This window comes from Physella acuta, unplaced genomic scaffold (genome assembly GCF_028476545.2).
Source record: "Physella acuta isolate Inbredline_101_S28 unplaced genomic scaffold, ASM2847654v3 ptg000547l, whole genome shotgun sequence".
NCBI lineage: Eukaryota > Metazoa > Mollusca > Gastropoda > Physidae > Physella > Physella acuta.
The window spans coordinates 38579-61285 of NW_026732066.1; the positions used below are offsets into that span (position 1 = coordinate 38579).

General features: G+C 35.7%; 1 protein-coding gene across 1 annotated transcript; it reads left to right on the forward strand.

The window, feature by feature from the left end:
• Positions 1-1761: 1761 nt before the first annotated feature.
• LOC131946179 (protein dispatched homolog 3) lies at positions 1762-22192 on the forward strand. Its single transcript, XM_059306831.1, has 18 exons — positions 1762-1899; positions 4484-5674; positions 8149-8245; positions 9051-9319; positions 9984-10144; positions 10826-10962; positions 14078-14199; positions 14584-14697; positions 15164-15343; positions 15756-15931; positions 17012-17372; positions 17776-17963; positions 18357-18507; positions 18911-19065; positions 19228-19371; positions 19914-20046; positions 21264-21436; positions 21659-22192. The coding sequence occupies exons 2-18, from the start codon at positions 4492-4494 to the stop codon at positions 22025-22027; spliced, it is 4113 nt and encodes a 1370-aa protein (XP_059162814.1). The 5' UTR covers positions 1762-1899; positions 4484-4491; the 3' UTR covers positions 22028-22192.
• The last annotated feature ends 515 nt before the right edge of the window (positions 22193-22707 follow it).

A 22707-nucleotide genomic window follows, 5' to 3' on the forward strand; every position in this document is an offset into this window, starting at 1 on the left:
ATATTTCCAGATTAAATATCTCAAGGACAAATTAAATATATCATTCTCAGGACAAAGTATACAGAATATATAAAGTTACTAGTTGATTAACCTTGTTTAATCAGTTCTTGAAGGCCTACTTGGTATGGTGGCTTTCATTTACCTAGGCTCTTTTTAGTAGATTATAATCCTGAGACATACAGGCTATACAGTGGCGTAGCAAGGTCAGGTATCACCCGGTGCGTAGCAGAGGCGTAGCAACCCCTTTTCGGCGCCCGGGGCGAACTATTAAATTTGCACCCCCCATATTTATATATTAATCCACGTAAGCGAAAAAGGACCCCCCCCACCACACACACACAGCCACCGTTAATAGTTTTTTTCCGTATCACACAAGCATTGTAGAAAGCCGCCCGTAGAACCAATTAGCCTTCTATTTTCTTAAATTCGACTGTAATGCAGCTCGGAATAAGCTTATTTTATTTTTCTACCCAATTTGGCGCCCCCTTAAGGTCGGCACCCGGGGCGGCCGCCCCATATATATATATATATATATATATATATATATATATATATATATATATATATATATATATATATATATATATATATATATATATATATATATATATATATATATATATATATATACCCGGTGCGGTCCGCACCCCCCCCCCCCCCCCCCACGCGATGCCTCTGAGGCTAAATAAGTAAGTAAAAAGTAAAGTTTCCCTTTCAAACCTGATGGTCTATGGGGCAAGTGAAGTAGAGTTCACTTGTTTCTGTGACCTCGGCATATGAAGAGATAGTGTGGTCAGCACTATGCCAAGCCGCCTTTACTTTCCCTAACGTGAGTTAAGTACCCATCAAAGTTGGGTGGACTCAGGGACGGTCTACTGACTTGAACCCGGATTCGAACTCGAGACTAACGGGTTAGCAGTCCAGCTCTCTACCGCTAGACCACTCCGTCCCTCCGAGGCTAAATATTGACCCCATATGTTAATACGTATTGTTTTCTCCAGGTTGATATTGCCCATTTTACTTTATCAGTACGCTCAGTAGCCAGTGGCGTCGCTAGGTCTGTTGTCACCCATACGGCACCTAATGGTGTCAGCACCCCCCCCCCCACCCCCGAAAGAAAAAAATATTGTCAACTTTGCTCTTAAAAGACAATTTAACTCTTACAAATCATTAATTAACTGGAAAGATAATTTTTAAAATATATTTATTTTGCTACTTTTGCCTTGGTGTCACGCTCCTAAATGGTGTCATCCGGTGCGGTCCGCCCTCACCCAAACCCCTTGCTACGCTTCTGAGTAGACCTACGTAAAATTCGTCTGGTTCTGATGACGAAAATTAAAATATATAGCCTAAGCTTATAAGTAAAGGAAATAAAACTAAAAACAGATATAGACTAGATCTCGAATCTAAGTCTATTAGTTTATTTTCTTTTACAAGCTCAACTAAAAGTAAGTTGTTACCAAACTGAAACAGCAGGAAGATTATAAAGAAATAAAAATCTGCATTGAATTATTATTGAATAAAGGAGCGTGAAAATCGTCAATGATGTTTTATTTTCATAATATTATGATCTAGATTCTAAATCTAGTTTTTTTTTTTTAAAATTATACAAGAGAAAATCAAAACGGACAGGATCAGAATTTGACGTGTTTAGAGATGTCCTATATCTAGGCCACTCTAGGCTAAACAGTTGAACGGTTCAGACCCGCTGACGTGACGTCAGAGGTTCGTGGGCACATCTTTAGCCTTAGCAGACGTCCGGAACATAAACAGAACAGCGCAAACCAAAATAATAACAAAGACCAGACGACACGTACTGTGACATACTGAACAGTAACACTGAGCTTAAACGTCTGCTATCAATATGTGGTCATTTATAATTTGATCGAAAAGGAAATTGTGAGTATACATTAGTCTAGATTTTAGAGATATAGAATCTAGATCTAGATTCTAGATCTATCTCAACTAGATCTAGATTTTTTGCAGGGCTCATCAACGAATGGTAAACTCACAAGGTTTAAAATATTACATATCTACATAACATAGATCTAGATCTAAATCTAGCTAGATTTAGTACAATAAGTAGCCGTAGGCCTACATATTCTAGATCTAGATCTAGATCTAGATTGTCTAAATAAATGAGATACAGCACTCCCTGGGGCATGCAATGGGGGGGGGGGGGGGGGGGGGGGGGGGTAGTGTGGACAATCAAAGCCTCAACAACTGAGATCCAAGGACATATTATGTCTATTTATGATTATGATGATATTGGCAACATTATTTATTTTGATCTAGAGAATCTAGATTTCTAGATCTAGATTGTCTAGATTAGTCTAGATTAGTTTAAAGTTTAATAAATAATATATAATAATTAACTCATGTTCTAGAAAACATGATCACACATCTAAAAATATACAATTAATATTAATAATGTTGTGTAATATTAAAAAGTAATCCCTTTTCAAACCTGACAAAGCATGATGCAAATAAAGTAGAGTTTGGCGTGTCAGACTGGATTTGGAGAGTAAGTGATACAAGCAATGATAGCTGTTTTTGGTAAAGTTCCCCTTCCAACAGTTTATGGGGCAAGTAAAGTAGAGTTCACCTGTTTCTGTGACCTCGGCATATGAAGGGATAGTGTGGTCAGCACTATGCCCAGCCACCTTTACTTTCCCTAACGTGTGTTAAGTATCCATCAGAACTGAGTCAGTCTACTGATTTGAACCTGGATTCGAACTTGAGACTTTTGGGTTAGCAGTCCAGCTCTCTACCACTAGGCCACTCCGTCACATTGCTGTATGTGGTCGTTATCCATAAAAATTAGAATCACTATAATAGTTTAGCTTTTCTGTCTGTCTGTTGGGAATGCTCTAGAGAAAACACAAAGAAATTTGAAAGATGCATAGTGAAAGACCATGATGTCATATGGAACTTCTGGAAAGTTTTAAAAATGAAACGAAATATGTACAGTTCTAAGGCTGAAAAAGTACACATAATAATAAAATGACGTCATTGATTCTAGAGTAACCATCGAATTATAAAGCCATTGCCAAAATAAATACACAATAATAATGATATCATTGATACTTGATAATAAAAACACTAACATTAACACCTAATTGATTGGTCTAATCTTAAAAGTGATCTGCATGTAGAGTTGCTTTCAGGCATCTAAGCATCTTAACCCCCCCCCCCCCCCAAACAAAAACAATTTAAATAGAAATTTATAGTTTCAGCCCCCCAGTGTCCAAAAGTAGGAAACAGGTCTATATTATAGAAGTAGGGTCTAGCCGTATGACCTACAAATGTGACCAGTGTTTCTTTCAGACTTAAATAAGAGGCAGGGGGCACTTGTAAAAGTATATTTTCTATATAAATTCTATTTTGTAATAGTGTGCAGTAGACGGCCTTCGGGGCTCTGTTAGTTTTGTTACCCTGTCTAACACGCCTACTAAAACTCCTTTGGCAGAAGACAAAAAAAACCTTTTATTAGATAATATATTAAAATATAAACTTAAATAAAAACCCTTTAGACTATAAACATTAACATCAATCATGAAAATGATAAATTGCTAGTTTAGCTCCACTGTAAGGCTAATGGTCAATATTCAGTTGATGTTGAATATGTAAACATTAGATTCATAGATTTTGTTGATTAACTGTCTATTGTCGGGCCTGGAAGTAAGTTTACATTTTAAGTGTTATTACTGGGATTGAAAATTGTTCAAACAGTTTTACACAAATACAAGCATTAGGCTTTCATACAGAAAAAATTCTTATTTAAAAATATGAACTATAATTCATTTTTCATTCAATAACACATGTCATATAATTTAATCCTCCAAAATGAAATCATGTGTAAAAATATATAATTCATTAATTTATTTTTTAAAATTGTAAATACATACATAAGCTGTCTTTCTTTGAAATGTCAAAGCTACAGAATTGATTTTAAATTGAGACCATTCAGCTTGGCAGGAATAAATTATAACGCTGCGTGGTGTTTGTTGATTGCCTTGGCTTTTATTGTCAAGCACTGCAGTGTTAATTGATTATGTCAGATCTATTTGTATGCTGAAGAGTTGTCAGTTTTTTAAAGTATGAAATATCTGTCAAATCAGATTTGAGTTACCTTAATACAAGTGAATCTTTTAATAAATCTTTTTGAAAATGCATATGTATATCTAATTGGTTTTAATTTGAAAGTTTTAAATAAAGCAGTCGGCATAGTTTATGTATAATACTACTAGCTTAATATACACATATTAAAAAGCCTGATAAAAAGTTTAATGACAGACTGAAGTAGAAAATCAGTCAAGCATATCTTTTTTTTTTTATAGATTGACTGGATATGTCAGCCAACTTGGTAAACACCAGGCAGTCAAGGATTATTTTAGTTGTTGTTAAGTACAATTTCAAAGTTGCTTTCTATTTGTTCACAAGTAGGACTACACAGTTTTTTTTTCTCAAATTTTTTTTTCAGACTTCAACATGAGGTGGTTCTCCATATTTGGTAACAGGCCAAACCATAGTTGGGAGCCAGTCTCCAACTCAGATGAGTGTGAGGAAGCAGAAATTCTAATGGGGGAGTATGAACAGAACCCTGCTGAATGTAGGGATTTAACTAATGGCCATCAGCAGAACGACCATATTGAACCAGTCTTTCATCAAAGCAGGAATTTTAATTCATCAACATTAGCAATCTCGTACCCAGGTTTTCCTACTCCTGAAGTGCCACCACAACCATCGCACTCTAACCCATCAAATGTGACCAGCTGTGGCCTTCCCAAGCTGTCATTCCCCACTTGTAGATGTTCTCTTGTATTCATTTCCCTACTGGTTATCCTGGCTTTCATCGGGCTGGACGTAGGGCTCGGCTGCTACAGCCTTATCATCTACAAGCCAGAAAAACTGGTCATTGACAAATCAGTCAAGTCTTTCAGTATCCCAAACCATGCTGCATATCAGCACTTTGAAGCGCTGATGCTTGCAAGGAAGGATAACTCTTCGGGTAGATTCAAAAGGGACACTGTAAATTCGTGGAAACAGGATGAGCCTTTTGGAGATGAGCAAGAGGCTTTAAAACATACAGAAGCTGTTCTTAAAAAATATAATTTAGACTTGTCTTTGTTAAAAAAGAACAGCAAATCAGTGGTACCTTCAGGAGGAGGTGGCTTTAATGAAAATCATAATGAGTACTTAAGTAGTGCACACAGAGAAAAAAGATCTAGCAGTATTGGGTGTATGTATGAATACCAAAGCAGAGCACGCTGGAAGATGCATGTGATATACCTAGCTCAAGGAGACAATGAGGCTAATATGTTTACCAAAGAGAGGCTTGAGACCGCTCATGTGATAGAGAAAAAAATAATAGAGCACCCAGGGTTTTATAACTTCTGCCTGAGAGACCCAACACAGTTTGACCCAGCAGTACAAAACATGCAAGGCTGTGTACCACCTAATTCACTGTTGACATATTTCTTCCCTTCACAAGATGAATTGGGGACTATCTATTATGATGGTATGGGCACCATTGTTGAAGATATCCACAGTGCTCTCAGGCTGGCCATGAACCACGAAACATTTTATTATTATGTGGATGATAAGATCAATAAAACCTATCAAAAAAGTCATCTGCTCAGGTCTGAAGTACTGTTTGGTGCACCTTTACAAGGTAAGGTTTTTCATCATTTTTAATCTTACTTAAATTTTAAAATTCTTTGCCCTGATATCTGAAAGCCATTTGTATTCTCCAATTACGTATTTTATATTTCTTAATAAGACTTCCTTTTCTGTTAAATTACTCAAGTATTTTAAATCACATTATTACACATTATAATACCATGGTAGCAATAACTTAATTTATTAAATAGCTGGTTGCTGAGATTATTTTGTATACCATTATTTCTGGTCCACATCTGTATTATGTCTGTATTGTCTGCAGCAAATTGTTATACATTACCTTTGTTTAGGTACCGCAATTGGAGTCATTGGTCTGTTTAACCACTATTGTAAAAATATTTTGGCTGCACAAGGTATTTGCCCAAGTGATGTTTATAATGGCCCTGATAGATTCTATATAATATACAATTATTTTTTCAACACAACAAAAACATGAAAACAAATATGTTACATTGATATAATTTATAGAGATTCTCCCAAGTAACTACCTCTGCTTGTAACTACAATTAGCTATTGTACTAATTCGTGAATTGGCCAAGTGCAAGCAAAAAACATACCAGAAACATGTTATATAAACATGTCTGTCGAACAGTTTGATGTTGGAGCAACTTATGCTTACATTCATCTGTTTCTGATTAATTTAAGTTGAATTATTTTTTTAGCGCAATTTCCATTCTGGAGAATTGCGTTTATTAACCCGTCATTTCTGGATGGATGAATGGATGGATGAATGAATGTGTGTCCGCAGCTTTAAGTCGTATCTCCTCCTCAACGAAGCAATATCGAGGACTAGTTCCAAAAGCAATTATGTTAAGCAAGTTACGAGGATGAACATAGGCCATAAAAATTCCAGGTTTCTTTCATGCAGTTTTTGGCCCATATCTCGGCAACCAGACCACTTAGCGACTTGAAACATGTACCAATCGATTCCTGCCATAATTTAGAACAATATTGCCGAAGAAAGTTTTCAAAAATATCCTTTCGTTCGGTCACAAAAATATCCTTTCGTTCGGTCAAAAAAATTTTTTTGAATTAATTAAAATTTGGACAGAATTAGTAGGCATTTTTATCCAACCACACCACACGCGTCATCTCGTTCAATAGCTGCGACATCACGTTCAATGGCTGCGACATCACGTTCGGTAGCTAGGCGCGCAATGGTTTTTAGTCATGTAACTCTATTGTAAATAAAACATGTAAAATACTGAAATTTTTTTTTTATAAAAAACGTTTTAATAACTAATCAATGGTTTTACTAACCCTGCTCTTGATTTACGCTATGACAGAGCTATTTTTAGATAACATAAGAATATTGCACTTAAATGTCACTAGATTATTTAATTAACTTGTTTTTGCTTTGAAGCAAAAAGTTTTTTTTTTTTTACATTTAAAAAAAAAGAATGGATGTTATGTTATTTACTAGGGCAGAAGTGAACAGCATTTCTGTCTTGGTGTATGTTAAAATTGTATTGGTTGCATAAAAGGCAGTATTTTAATAAAACATGTATAGACTGTTTTATATGCAGTAAATAAACAAAGCTCTTATGACCAATAAATTATTAACACATTATCTTTGCTATTAATAAAGCTACAAATGTTTCCTATAATAGAGAGTATTCTAAACATAAATTTTAAAACTTCTATTTATACCCAATTGTATAAAAGTTTAGTATACCCCAGCCATTCAAAAGCAGACAGAGCATGCAGATGAGAGTAGAACAGGTATATTTGCTGTTCTTGATCCCTGAACCCTAATTGCCTCCATTGTTTTACACAAAGCCAACAGACAAAACCTGAAAGCAAACAGTGCAGTAAGGATCCTGCATGAAAAGAAGACCAGTCAAAAGGTGTTGGGCCAGTAACAATGAGCATTCACCTCACATTTTTTACTAGCTTGATTACAATGAACCTCACCTTTAACTTTAAACTGAAATATAAACTTAAATATTATAACTAATGGATGAAACGTAAATAGTATAACATTTATATTACAAGTCTCGGCCCAATGCTCTTTCTACTGAGATATTAGCACAGTTGATTAAATTTAGTTTTCATCATATTTCATAATTTTAAATGTAGCCATGTAATAAAAAATGTTTCTTTTAAAAATTTTAATAACAAAACATAAGCATGAATCAACATTATCATCTTTTCTCATTTGTTCCCAAGTCACATGGGGAAGATGAAGAAGAGTTCACCAATTTCAATGACCTCAAAATTTGATTAATAGTGTGGTCATCTTTGTTTTCATTTTCCCTAATATGAGTCTGGTACTAATCAGAGTTGGGTGTACTCAGTGACATCATGCAGACTTGAACCCAGGATCTGAACTTGGAGGTTAAGAGTCGTAAACATCATCCCCAGGAATTAGCATAGTGTAATAAAACCATATCTTCCACCTTGCTCTCAACCCACTCCATCTATCTGATTTATCTATGAACTGTAGAAAATCCCTGTTTCTCTCAGGTTTTCCATGTAATGGTGATCATAGAAAAGATCAAGATGAAAAGTTCAAGAACTTTGTCATTACTTATATCAACATGCTATCAAAAGCTTCAACAGAGTAAGTTCATAATTTCTGTGAGTGGGGAGGGGGAAGCACTTAGTTTGCTCCTTGTTGTAGTTTTGATGTTTCAAGTAACTGTATCTTTTATTACAAATTTTGAAGACGTGGGATAGTGTAGGTGATAGCTTGAATACAATCTTTCATTTTGCCCTTCAAGGATGCACTGTCATGACCTGGCTAGACAAGCCCAGAAATACTTAGCCTTCAGACATAAATCTATAAATAGCATCTGAGAAAATTGTAACCTATATCTAAAATGTTAATGAGCTTAATTAATTGTATTTTTGTCATGACTTGACCAGCTTAACACTAAAAACTTTGATTTAAAATAGTTGGGGGTATTATTATAACAAAAAATCAAGATCAGTTTTATTTTCATATTAATGAAAAGTTCTTGATTATTCTCCTCTTTTCTAGAGAAATGCTTTTCAGCAATACACTTAGCAATTCAATGTAAAAATGATTATTACTGGCTCCTATATTACCAGTTGCTATGACTAGTTTGATTCCACCTTTTCTTCTTCCCTGTTTGGCAAATTGTGTGTGTTTAGGGTGGGGGATGGGGGTTTCTGTAAAACATTCATAACTTGTGTATTAGAAAATACACATTCAACTGTTAAACTATGCTTTCACCAATATTTTATTGTTCATTGTGAAAAAAGAATGTCAGCATGCCAGATTTGTTTCTTCGTAGTTTCAGAATTTTTTTTTTTGTTTTCCATACAATTTGATTGCCTGGAATTATTGAAGAATTATTCATCTCTTTAAACCATAAAAGCCTACTCTTATTTTTTTTCTCCAGCAAGGTCCAAGTCTTGTACGGCGGGAATGAAATCTTCGACTATGAGGTCACCATGTCATTCTGGAGCGATGTCCGTCTTGCAATAATCTCTTTGATTGCTATATTTATTTTGATGCTGGTGCTGTCCTTATCCCTGTTTCTCACCGTCGTTGGTGTTGTGATCATTGCACTGAGCTTTCCCATCTCCTTGTTTTTCTACCGTGTTGTTTTTGGTATTGATGCCTTAGGAATTCTGAATGGAGCAGCCGCTTTTGTCATTATTGGAATAGGTAAGTATCTGTTGAGATTTTAAAATTTACTTATAATTGAAGCAACTTTCTGTCTATAGAGCAGATGAAGTAGAGGTTATCAGTTAGCATATGAAGTTTTAATCATACTTGAGTAGGGCGCTCATCACACCTGAAGGGGCTTGGGAGCAACATATTCAGTGGAGCGATTCTCACAATTTTTTTAGTTAGCAATTGTTTGCTCTACCACTCATCCATACTGAAACATACAATGTGTTTACTGGGAGAATTTAGTGTACTGATTTGACAGAAGATAAATTAACAACCTTGTATTTTTTAAAAATATAACACGTTTTTAAAAACTTTACATAGTCAATACTGTACATGTTAAAAGTTTAGTGTGACCTGCGTTTGATATTGGGTCAAATGATTGCAACATATGGTACATGCTAATGTAATTTTGTTGTTATGTTTGACTGAGTTTAATGTTTTGTTTCAATTTGAATTTTGTTGAGTTTGTTTTTTACAATATATAGTTGAATCTAAAAAGCTAGTTAGTTTACAAGTCTCATTCTCATCTGCTGAACCTAGAATAGCTTTTAATCATTTAATCTAAACTTACAACTAAGATTTTTAGGTCACCTAATACCATAGGATCACGAATTTTTGAATTGTGAACATTTTTGTATTGTCTTACTCTGACCAGGAGTAGATGATGTTTTTGTCTTTATGAACATCTACCGCCAAGCATCACACATTGGCGACACAGTGAAAAGGATTGTGTACACAATCAAGACAGCAGGTGTCGCCACATTTTTTACATCCTTCACCACAGCTGCTGCTTTTGCTGCCAATATTGCGTCCTCTGTGAGTTAATATCCATATCAGTTAGCTTGTAAAAGTTGTAGCTTCATTGGTTTTGTTACGTTTAGGCAAACATTACAATTTACATTTCATTACTAAAAATTTGTTTAATTCATCAAAGCTCTACCATTTTTTTCATTTTTAATAAGTAAAGTAAGTAAAAATTCCTCTTACCTAACAATCCATTGGGCAGATGAAGTGGAGTTCATATGTTTCTTGACCTCGGGATATAAAGGGATAACGTGGTCAGCACTATGCCCAGCCGCCTTTACTTTCCCTAACATGAGTTAGGTACTCATCAGAGTTGGGTGGACTCAGGGACATTCCACTAACTTGAGCCTGGATTCGAACTCGATACTATCGGGTTAGCAGTCTAGCGCTATTTTAATAAGTGTTCATTTATTATTATGATTATTCTGCTAGTTTTTAATACTTAGTTGTTTTTGTGTTTTCTAATCATACAATATAGTATATTACTAGTTTTACTAATATCAAGTTTTTCAAAATTCATAGCTCAAGAAGTATAACTAACCTAAAAAGCTGTTAAATAAACTATGAAAGACATGCTACTAGATCTAGACATAATTTCAAATGGAAAGTTGTTTAACAAATAAGACAGTTGTATTTCAGTTTGACAATTACAGACCTTTCACTAATCGAACCAATTTAATATTTGTTTTCCAGATTCCAGCCGTGTATGATTTTGGTTTGTTCATGTCATTGATTGTCTCCACATGTTGGATCTCAGTTTTTGTTCTCATGCCACCAGCCTTATACCTCTATGCTTGCTTCTTTGAGCCTATTGAAACCTATTTACTCTCGTAAGTATACTTCGACATTTTTGTCTTACAGCAAATCAGATAAAACTATCCCTGTTAGATAAGCTGTTTGAATGGTAAACATCCTTAACATGATAGCCTAGTAAACACTCACTCAGTACAATGTAATTACATACTTCTTAAACTTGTTTAAAGTTCTTATCCATGTATTATTGGAAGGAAATTATTGACTGAGAACAGCTGGTTGTTTATTGCAGGCAGTAATTCTCACATTTTTATCTACATCTGGCATGGTAAAATATAATTAGTCATATTGGTAGTTTAAAGTGTTCCACATCTTCAAAGCTAATTTCCAGTCTATATTAAATAGTGGTTAGGGACGGCATTGCCTAGCGGTAGAGAGCTAGACTGCCAACCTGAGAGTCTTGAGTTTGAATCTGGGTTCAAATCAGTGGAATGTCCCTGAGTCCACCCAGCTTTGATGGGTACCTAACTTATGTTAGGGAAACAAAGGTGGCAGAGCATAGTGCTGACCACACTATCCCTTCATATGCCAAGGTCTCTGAAGCAGATGAATTCTACTTCTTCTGCCCCACGTGTCTTGGGCACAAACCGGAAATGATGATTTAATAATGGGTACATTCATTTATATTGATCGAATGTCAAAATTACTGGTTCATCTTTCGATGGAAATGTATTTACTTTATTGAATGTTTAAAAGCTTCCAAGAATCTAAGCTTAACATAGTCAATTATCAACGAGAGTTGTTACAGTACCAAGTTAGGTTTTAAAAATTCCTTATTTTATGCTACAGATTGTAAAAGACACTTAAATATTCAAATGTTCCTTGACATATTGTAAAAGTTTGTTGATTCAGTGGGATAAAACGCTAAAACCTAGGCTTAAACAAACACCACAGCCTGGCTAAGACTGGTCTGTTTTGTCTATCCTTTGTTTGTTCATACACATTTTATTCAATGACAGCTTACTAAGCCACCATTTTTCTCTATAAAGATCTTTTTATTTAAATACATAAATCCATGTAAGTTGATAACAAGAAATAAAATGTTTTATTGGGTATAAAAGACTTAAGGTAATGCATGTCATAAAATGTATCATCTTGTAAAGATGTAAGAGATTTACATCACCTTAAAAAATTATACTGGTACAGACAAGTGAGGTTTAAAAAAAAATCTCTAGGTGATTAAATCAGTGTTTGATTAATTAGGCTGTCAGTGTAATGTGTCTGGACTTGTTCCTTGATTGTACCCTGAGGCACTAGCGTGCTGCATGGAATATTACTAAATAATTCAAGTTCAACTGCTTAATATATTTTTGTTGGTGTAGTTGAAATGAATGGTTAATTCATTGTCCGTTTCTGAACAAATACATCTACGCAAAAAAAAAAGATTAGTAAAAATAATATAAATATTTATTTAGTTTTTGATGGATGAATAAAATCAAAGGATAAATATTCCTATATTAAAAAGCAAACTACAGTAACATCTTGCAAAGAATCATGTAGTAATATAAAGTAATTAAAGTACCCTTTTGAAACAGTCCATGGGACAGGTGAAGTAAAGTTCCCCTCTTTCTGTGACCTCTGCATATTAAGGGATAGAGTGGTCAGCACAATAACCAGCCGCCTTTGTTTTCAGTAAAGTGAGTCAGGTACTCAGCTCTAGCTAGGTGGACTTAGGGACATCGTACAGATCCAAACTAATCTTTTGGGTTTAGAGCTGAATACTCTACCATCAGACCACACAGTCAGACAATTATTTTGTAACTAGTCCTTAAGTAAACTAAACAACCTATCAAAAGTTATACCAGGTTGAAAACCATTACAACAGTCAAGTTATAGCCTACTAGGTTGTTAACCATTACAATAGATTAATCCTTATAAACCAGCTATTATAGTATTGTTATTGGGGGCAGGACATCACCTCTGTACTTTTTAATGGCTGTTAAGTGGGGTGGTAGGAATGGGAGAATTAAAATATGATACAGACTTGTCACAAATGTTAATCCATGCTTGAATGTATAAACACCAGTGTTGTTGTAGCCTGACTGAACTACTGACATGCTCCAATGATTTTTGCCTCAGGCAACTTCTAGGCATTGGACAAGGATACAAAAACAATTTTAGAAACTGGGGGAAAGTAATTTTTACCAGTCAGTTACCAGACATATCAGGTTTTAACAGTCAGTCTACAGGTATGTTAGGTACCTGGATTAAATGAATGTCAAGTACCTGTATTAAGTCAGCTACAGGCTTATAAAGTGCCCGTATTATCTGTAGTCAACTCATGAATAGACATGTACTAACTAACTGTCAGATGCCTATCTAGGAGAGGGTGGGGGCTGCCACAGACACCAAACTTATACAGGTACTAAGAGGGGGTAAAAAAATAATTAGCATCTCATTTTGAACTGCAAATGGGAACTGTGCACAGTGTTATAAAAATAGGCTGCTACATGGCTTTACAGACTGGTTCAAGTGCTTTCTACATTGGTTATGTAACATCTAAAAAAAAACATTGCTTAGGCCCTGTAAATGGTAAATAGCTTCCTCGCCTGGTGAAAAAATTGGGGGAGGGGGGGGGGGGGTTATGTGAGAGGCGGATATTCAACTGACTGGTGTGTAGAAAATGTTTTGATAATTAGAAAAGAGAATATGTATTACAAATATAAAATGTGTTAGAACGTCTGTTTTGTCAACCCGCTTTTAGTGTTAAAATATTTGCCCCTGAATGCATCCAAAACTATACAAAGTGATGGGAATTGATAGTTCCACCAGGCTATGGAGTGGATCACTATGCCTGTGGTAATTTTACAAACCTGTGAGGTAAATGAGTTAACTGTTAGTCTGGGAGATCTGTAAATGTACAAATGACATCCCAAAAAAAATGTGTCATATTCCAGATTTTTTGTTCTGTTTATTTGAGTGCATGTAAGCTCAAAGGACTCATATATAAATGTATCTAATCCATAAAAAATATAAAGAGTTCATAATTCTAATGTATCATGCATAAATAAGTCTAAATAGTTCACAGTAATTTCACCTCAGTTTGGTTCTTCAGCAAGGACTTCTTGTATTTGCAGCTCACACCATGATATAATGTTTCCTTTACTTAAGGTTCATATATTTGTTGTTCAGGTGTCTTGTATGTAAAACAAAGAAGAACCAAGTAGAGACAAACCTGCACTACTACAGCCAGCAGCAATCTAGTGACCGGAGGCTGTACCAGGAAGATGATGTCCCTTTGCTGGACATCGATTGTAAGTCTTTTTTAAAGATTAAGATGATATGTTTTGAGATGTTCATCATCTTTTCCTGTTAGTACCCAAAACACATGGGGCAAATGAAGTAGAGTTAATCTGTTTCAGTAACCTCAGCATAAGAGGGATAGTGCATTCTGATCTATGCCCAACTGACTTTGTTACCCTAACATGAGTCAGTGACGTCTTACAGACTTGAACCTGGGATCCGAACTCGAGACTTTTGGGTTGGCAGTTGTAATCTCTATCATCCGACCACGGCGTCACCTAAGTAAAGTTCTCTCAAACCTGGTGTTCCATGGGGCAAGTGTAGTAGAGTTCATGTTGGTGATTGTAATCTGTTAGCTGGAAGTGACATTTGATGTTGTTTGTATTGGTCACTAGTTGATGATGTCACAACAAGAACAGAGGACCAGGACATTGGAAGCATGGATGATGATGACATGCTGATAATGGAAGATCCATACATGGTCTCTCCACAACAAGCAACACACACAGGTAATTTTCTAGGTGTGATGTAATCATTATATAAAACATTTGCAAGGTGTTATTGCTAAGAGCTTATATTTTTAAAATAATAACATTCCTAATCTGAATAACCCCCAAGTTTTTTTTTTCTAAAATTTATAAATGTAATTAAAGAATGGAGCTTCTCGAATTGAACATACACAACTCCAAATAAAACTGCTTTATATACATTATTATATGGGATTCATTGCATAAATTAATCATGTGAAAGATTAAATTACATGAGGTACTTCTTTAAAGTAACTTTAGTAAAAGCTAAGTAGCTATTGATACCTGGGGAAGGTGGGATCCACTTGCTTGAATAAGTTTATTTGTTTCTGTGAACCCAAAATACAAAAGGAACTAAACAGTAGATATTAGGGCTTGCAATCACCAGTTCTACCTTTTGACCATGCCATCCTGTAAAATAAGTAAATCTGATTTTCTTCTGATGCAGTGCTTGACCAACAGGGAACTAACAGAAGTGACCAAGGTGCACTGTCCACTAGTAATGACCAAGAAGCCACACCCAGCAATGAGCCCCACGACCAGAATGTATGTCTAGGTAGATGTATGCAGAAAATGCTCATGTTTGTTACCAACCATATAGCAATCAGGGGAAGATATTTTGTTATTGGTAAGTGTTGTGGAGAGTAACAATTTTTAACAGCGATAACATATTTGGTGTTATGGTTAACATGTTTGGTGTTATGGTTAACATGTTTGGTGTTATGGTGGAGTAAAAGATTTGGAAAAAAAATTATACTTTCAAAAAATCAAGATTTTATACATTTTCTGAATAATCAGTTTCAATTAGTTTCTATTTGTTTACTTGAAACAATTAAAATATTGTAGAAGTTTTCTGTTAAAAAAATAATTCATTGGAACGCCAGCTAATCCTGACACTTAATCCTAGAACAATAGACCTATACTAGTTGAAAAAAAAAACTTTCTGTAATACTGAATTGCCATACCATCATTTTTAGAAAAACAAAAATAATGGAGTTTTTAGAGTTCCATTGCACAGTTATTTGTACGTATCTTTACAGGCTTCTACTTGGCAGTACTATGTGCGTCTGTCTACCTGATGTCCCAGCTGCACCCTGCTACCCACCCACCACAGCTGTTCCGCCCTGACACCAACATCCAACAACTTTTAGACCTGAAGGCTAATTTTACCATCATTGATGCTATCCACTGTGATACCTGCTCTGCTTTTTATAAGGTGAGTGTACCACCACTTATGTGGCTTACACATTTTGTATGCAAGAGAAAAAGCACTTAACTATCTTTTGAAAGTAAGATAAGATATTGAAATTTTGTTAGGGGAAAAAGGGGAGTAGACTGAAGTATGTTGTTCATTCATGTTTCATGTGATGTTCTGACTTCTTAGGATGATGTAGAGTTAGGTAAGGAGTGGGTGAGAGGAAAATCAAAAAGAAAATTGAATAACTTCTACATCTTCTTTTTTGTACTTAATTTTAGTGTTCGAAGGGATTCCCTCCTACACAATTAATTAAGTATTATGTGTCAACTGGTTATGCGCCATTTAGGCAGTTGACTCCTGATTTCAGCCTGCTTTTATTGTTGGATTTGCTTCCATAGCCTTTATCAAACCAAGAACAAAATACAAGGCAGAAGATGTTTGATTTTGGAGTTTTCTCTCCTAGAAGAGTGGCTGTCCCCAGCTAACGAGCCTCATCTGCCCTAGGGTTCCAACTCGAGACTTTTCGGTTTAGCAACCATGAACTTTACCGACTCGACCACGTCAACCCCGAAAAAACTCTTAATTATTTTAGTTTTTACTTTAGCCTTACTTAAAAGCCTCTTCTTCTGTGCTGTTGGTGCACCACTAATATCCTTCTGATCATTTCTTCCATTCCACTTTCTCTTCTGCCATCCTCAGTGAATCTCTCTCCCAGAAAACTATGCAACAGAAAAATGTGCACTAAAATGTGCAAAAGGGAAATTATTATCTTTCAATGGATTATTTATAGAAGTTAGCAAAGAATGACCACAAGTACATTGTAGCAATTTCCATAAGAAAAATGGCAAAATTAATGTGCATTAGTATAGTTTGTTTGTTTGTTTCTGTTTGAGCCAATTTTGCTGTTGCATTTTTCCGTTTGCACATTTTTATGGGAACCGTCAAATCCATCCATTCCCTAATGTTATCTTCCCATTTCTTCTTTTGCCTGCCTCTTTTTCATTTGGCTGGCACTGTTCCTTATAAAAATGTTTTTGATAGACCTGATGACATTGTGACATGTCTGTAAATATGATTTACTTGCTTGAAACTTTTCAGGTGCATCCAGGCACTGGGCACAAAACAGATCCACCCCAGACAAGCCCAACACCAACCATCAACATCATCACAGCAGACAAGACCCTCAACATTAAGTCCCTCCAACCTCTCGCCCAGACTCTGTTTGACTTCTCCAATCAAACCAAATCAGCTTTATTCAAGCTGTTTGCTGCCAGTATATCCACCCTCATTTCATCTCTCTCATCCCCTGGGTCAGCACCATCAACCACAACTACTACAACAACAACTACAACCAGTGAACCTGTTAAGATAACACCCAAATCATTGCCAGTCTATGTGCCTTCGACTGACAATCAACATGCCCCAAACCCACCTCTTCCTGATGTCACACAAACTCCAGGTAATTTAAGTTAGCTGGCCTTAACTAAAAGTAGGCCATATTTATTTTTAAAATGACATAAATTTATATTTTCTATTAAATCTGTTAGTGATTAGTATCATACAGTTATAACTTCCATAATGCAGTTTTATGTATGAATGTAATAATAAAATAATCAGGTAAATCGTTGAGGTTTAGCTTGTAACTATTTTTTAATAACTTTTTAAAAATCTGTTATGGAAATGCACTTAACTGTTAGGAAGAAAACAAGTGATGTTTCTTTGCCAAATAAAAAAGAAAGAAAATAAGATTAAAAATGTTAATTATGTAGAGTGACAAATAAAAGTCTTTATAGGGCAAAAAGGAACTCATTATTTTAAACTGAAATCACAGTAATTCCTTATCTTTTATTTTTTAAATAAAGGGACGACACCAAAAAGACTCAACACCACATCTGTTGGTAAAAACTTTGATCCATGCCAAGAACAGTCTTGTAATGATCTCAAAGACAGGCCAATCCTGATGTCTGGTGCTACAGTCTATGTTGTGTTTGGTATCACAGGTGTCAACAGGTCCAGGGATGATGTAGGTCATGTCATGGAACAGTTCAAGGTCAGTATTTTGTTTTTTTTTGGTTTTGGCTAAATTTTCATTATAATGTTAACCAAACTATTTTTTTTTTTAATAAAATTCCATTTGTTTTTTAGATTCGGTTAAAAAAGTCATTTCGTTTTTTAGAAATGATACGGCAGAAATTAGGCCTACTTAGGATGAGTGGCCACATAAAACTATTTGCAAGGTGGTTGTGGATATGTTGGTTTTATGTAGATGAAAAGGGGCTAGAAGGCAGTGGATTAAGATAATTGACACTCAAATGTAAAAGTATGGGAGAAACACATAATAGTTTACATTTGGTTGTCTCTTTATGTAGGTGTTGTCCTTATTTTATAGATGTAAATTGACTTTACTAATAGTCATTTACCTTATGTTTTGCTTTTGTCACAGAGCACAGCAATTTTTGATCCTAAGTTTGGGGATTCTTTCAACTTGAAAAACTTGAACCTGCAGTATTTAAAGGAACTTTGTGTGATCTGTAAGCTGCTGGCCAACAATACAGATTTGGTTCAGCCTGGGAGTGCACAATGTGTTCCAAGTAGTGAGTAAAATTTCTGTGTGATATGTCTCTAGTGGTGAGTAGAAGGTCGCCATAGTGTGGTGAGATGAGTCACCATAATGTGTCCTAATTGTGAGTAGAGTCACCATAGTGTATACTAATGGTGAGTGTAGAGTCACCATAGTGTGTCCCTAATGGTGAATAGAGTGTCACCATAATCTGTAATAAGAAATGCCACCACAATGTGTACTAAATTATTTACTTTGAGCCAGGCTACTGTAAAGCAGTTAAAAATGTATTTATCATATCCTCACTGTATTAGTGTAAGAATTCCATTTTTGTCCGGTGATAATTTTCTTATACAGCCATGTAAAAATTATTGAATATCTGTTTTACATCTGTAATGTTAAGGTTTCACATGGCTGGCTATGTGTTTCTTCCTCAGCAATGTACTCACTCCAAAGTTACTTGAAGAGTATCCCAGAGTGTCATGACCTCCCAAGTAGCTCTTACATCTACCAGCGCCAGACACCTGCACACGCTGAAGGTGGGGTGACCAGAAATAGGAGGGTCATCTGGCTGGCTTTTGCGTTTGAATCAGTAGGTCTTTTTGTCCGATTTGATCACAGTAGGAACACTTTAAAGACAGTATTTTAACAAAGTTCTATGTTTATGTTCAGACAACATCAGAGGGCCAGGCCTAGATCACAGTAGGAAAACTTTAAAGACAATATTTTAACAAAGTTCTATGTTTATGTTCAGACAACATCAGAGGGCCAGGCCTACTTTGATGCCTACAAAGAATACCTGAAGTGGGAAAGCCTTATGGCCCACATAAAGAGCAATGTCATCTCACCTGACTCTCCACTTCAGAGCATGTTTCAGACTTCAGAGTTCTGGACTAAGGTTAAACACTTTATGGCTCATTTTTGGTTTTAGATCAGTTGACTATGTTGTTTTCCGATCATTTATTTATCTGTTATTCATAATGTCTTTATCTATTATGTTTATATCTGTTGGTCATTAGGTCATTTTCCAAAAATAAGAACAGTTAAAGGGAAACAATTCTATATCTCAATCTGTAACCAAAAAAAAATGTGTTGGTTGAAATATTTGTATAAATCAGCACCGATTTTTATTTGTACATAAATTTTACGTCTAATCTTTTATACAAGCCTAGGCCAATACTTTTCAATATATAATGTTTTCTTAAAAAATAGTTAGCTCCCTTTGATATAAAAAGTGCTCAAGTTAGTTTCTTCAATGCAATATAATGCGTAATCTTAAGTTGTAGGTTGAATTAAAACAGCTTTTCTACTTTCTACTACTTGATTTATTAATATTTTTTTATTACTTATCTAATTGATACTTACATAATAATAGTATAAAATATTAATATGTTATATTTTGTGTACATATTTCCATATGGGGCTAACTTTTGTCGTTAGGTTATGATGGAAGTTGTAGCAGTCAATAGTGCAATTTATGGTCTGGTCCTTTCCATGCTAATTTGTGTGGTCTCTGTGGCTATCTTCACTGGACATGCTGTCTTGCTTCTCATTGTGGTCATCACAATTATAGGTAGGTGCTTAGTGGCAAATTGGCTTAATTAGATATAACAATGGTTAAGTGCTCACCCATGAAGAATTCAATTTCTTTTACTATCATTAATTCAGTCTGTTTGTTGTGACTTTTTCTTTTGATAACTGGTCCAATGTGGTGGATTTATGTTCCCTCTAAGTTGCGCGGTTGCACTGCCGCTCAGAAGATTTGAACCTGCCGTGCTGTCATTTTGTAAAATACATACATCTTTGTATAGGACGTTAAGAACACCACGCTCACTAGCTTTTTCCTCTTAGAGGGAACAGTGGTTGTGACAGTAGTTAAATGCAGTCTTAGTGTCATTTAGCTAATGCTAAATATGGATGTAGGCCTGCTGGTGATATCTAAGGTAGTACAGGTGTCATCTGGCTAATTCTGTACTAGTCTCACCTAATAGTGTACTGGTGTCATCAGACTAATGCTGTACCATTATCATCTAACGAGAAAAATGGCCCGTTGAGGAAGGATACAACGGGCGCTAGGCTGATAGTGCTGTCTCTTTTCTGTAAACTAAAACCACCCCACACACCACCCCCGCCCCCCCACCACCCAAAAAAACATGTCTACCGTCCCATTCAACAAAATATAATTATATACTTTTTCCAGTGTCCGCCCCCTCCCCGAAAATTCTACCCCCGCCCCCGAAAATTCAAAGTACCCCCACCCCTCTCCGGGGAGGAAAAAGTCTGAAAGAAACACTGGTGTCGCGCTTAGCCACTACCCGAAGAATTGCATTAAAGAAATTGCAAGAAAACCACTTTTTAGATTAGACACATTAATTAGGCGGTAATTTTATTATAGAGTATCGATGAAGAAATTTCTTTTGAGTTGGGGAGGGGGGGCTCAGACGTTCTTAAGCGGGGATGGGGCTTCGCCCCTACCCGAAAAATTGTATGCAAGAAACTCTTCACGCAAACCATTTAGATTAGACAAAATTGCCTTTTTATTCAATGTTTACTCGAGAATCAATGACGTCATATTACTGTGTGAACTCTCCGGCTTGAGATTATTTTCTACTCTATGCTAAATATGCCGACGTCATACTTCGTTTTTCGAATTACTATGCATGTTTTTAATTTCCTTGTGTTTTCTCTAGAGCGTTCTTGTCAGATACATAGATACACAGACAGCGAAACTATTATATAGAATGATGTACTGTTGTCATTAAGCTAATGGTGTACTTGTATTTCTTCCAGCCATGATTTGCTGTGTGGTTGGTGTGTTCTACCTGGCCGGCTGGGAAATGGGAGCTGTAGAAGCCGTGTCCCTGTCTATCCTGGTTGGTTCCTCTGTTGACTACTGTGTGCACATAGTCGAAGGCTATATCCTGGCTGGACGTAGAATGGACTCAGGTTATTTAAAAACTGAGGTATTTTTAAAAATTTTATTAAAAAAAATTTTCAGCCTAAATAGTAAAGTATTTTTCAAATTATAATATTTTTTGTAATATAAATTTACTAAAAATTATTTATGAATTTTATTTGCCTTTATCTATTCTAACATGGCTGTAACTGTGTAATGGTCTTGTTCCCATACAAAAATCTTAAGCTACCAAAAGATATTAATCCATCTTTTTGATGTGCTCTTTCAGAATGCTGCTAGTTTAAGGAGACAGAGGACATCATTAGCTGTCCGCCATATTGGAGTAGCCATTGTCTGCTCTGCACTGACCACAATCATCGCTGCTGTACCCTTAACCCAGACCTACATCCAACCGTTTGCAAAGTTTGGCTCCATCCTGCTAATAAACACAACTGTCTCCATGGTGATGACCCTAACCTTAGCTGTATCCCTGCTGGCTACACTTGGCCCTGCCCGCTACAGGGGCACCTGGAGATCTCATGTGATAGCCACTGTTGTGGTGGTTGGTGTGGTGGGGGTTATTGTCTTGGCTCTGTTCATTGCTACCAAGCAGGGTGTGAGAATCCCTGGACCTTCAGGCACTCCCCTCTTTACATGAAGAAACCCAAGCGCTCAATAGCTTAGCTGATACCATCTTACAAGTCTAGCTAATACCACCCTTTGAGTATGTAGTTGATGCAACCTTGCTAGTCTTCTAAGTAGCTAATGCCATCTGCTCAGAGTATAGCTGAGACCACACTATAATGTAACTAGAACCACCTTATAAGTCTAAGTAGTGATGCCACATAGTCTCTGTAGCTAAACTTTATCAAAATACCCATCCTTCTGGGCTATGTGGCTTAGTACTTATACTCTACCTACACCTTTCATGTCTATATAGCTGATATTTCTAGTAGGTGTAATTGGAGTTATGAAAGCATCTTTCAGGACTAAGTAGTTGAAACCCCTTCATGTCTTTGTAGCCAATGCTACTTCTCAAGTTAATGTATTTAAATTTGGTGTTAACCTGTTTTCTTGCAGTGTGATAGAGCCCACTGTTTTCTGCACCTATTTCATAATGTCAGCATAATGAATCTTAAAACTGATGTTTGTTTGAAATTAAGTATTACATAAAAAACTTATTGCATAGGTAGATGTTTAAAGGGATTAGTAGATAAAAAATTAAGGTTAACTAGCACACATTCTGAATAAACAACCTCATATATTTATGTGTCAAATGAGTTATACAACTACCTAAAGCTAATAATGTAAGCTTAAAATACTTGTATGTTACCTGAA

Bases quoted from the DNA above. Each gene is read 5' to 3' on its own strand.
- LOC131946179 (XM_059306831.1), top strand. From the start codon at position 4,492: ATGAGGTGGTTCTCCATATTTGGTAACAGGCCAAACCATAGTTGGGAG. The intron at 17,964-18,356 runs GTCAGTATTTTG...CTTTTGTCACAG, and splicing joins ATGTCATGGAACAGTTCAAG to AGCACAGCAATTTTTGATCC. The intron at 19,066-19,227 runs GTAGGTCTTTTT...GTTTATGTTCAG, and splicing joins TGGCTTTTGCGTTTGAATCA to ACAACATCAGAGGGCCAGGC.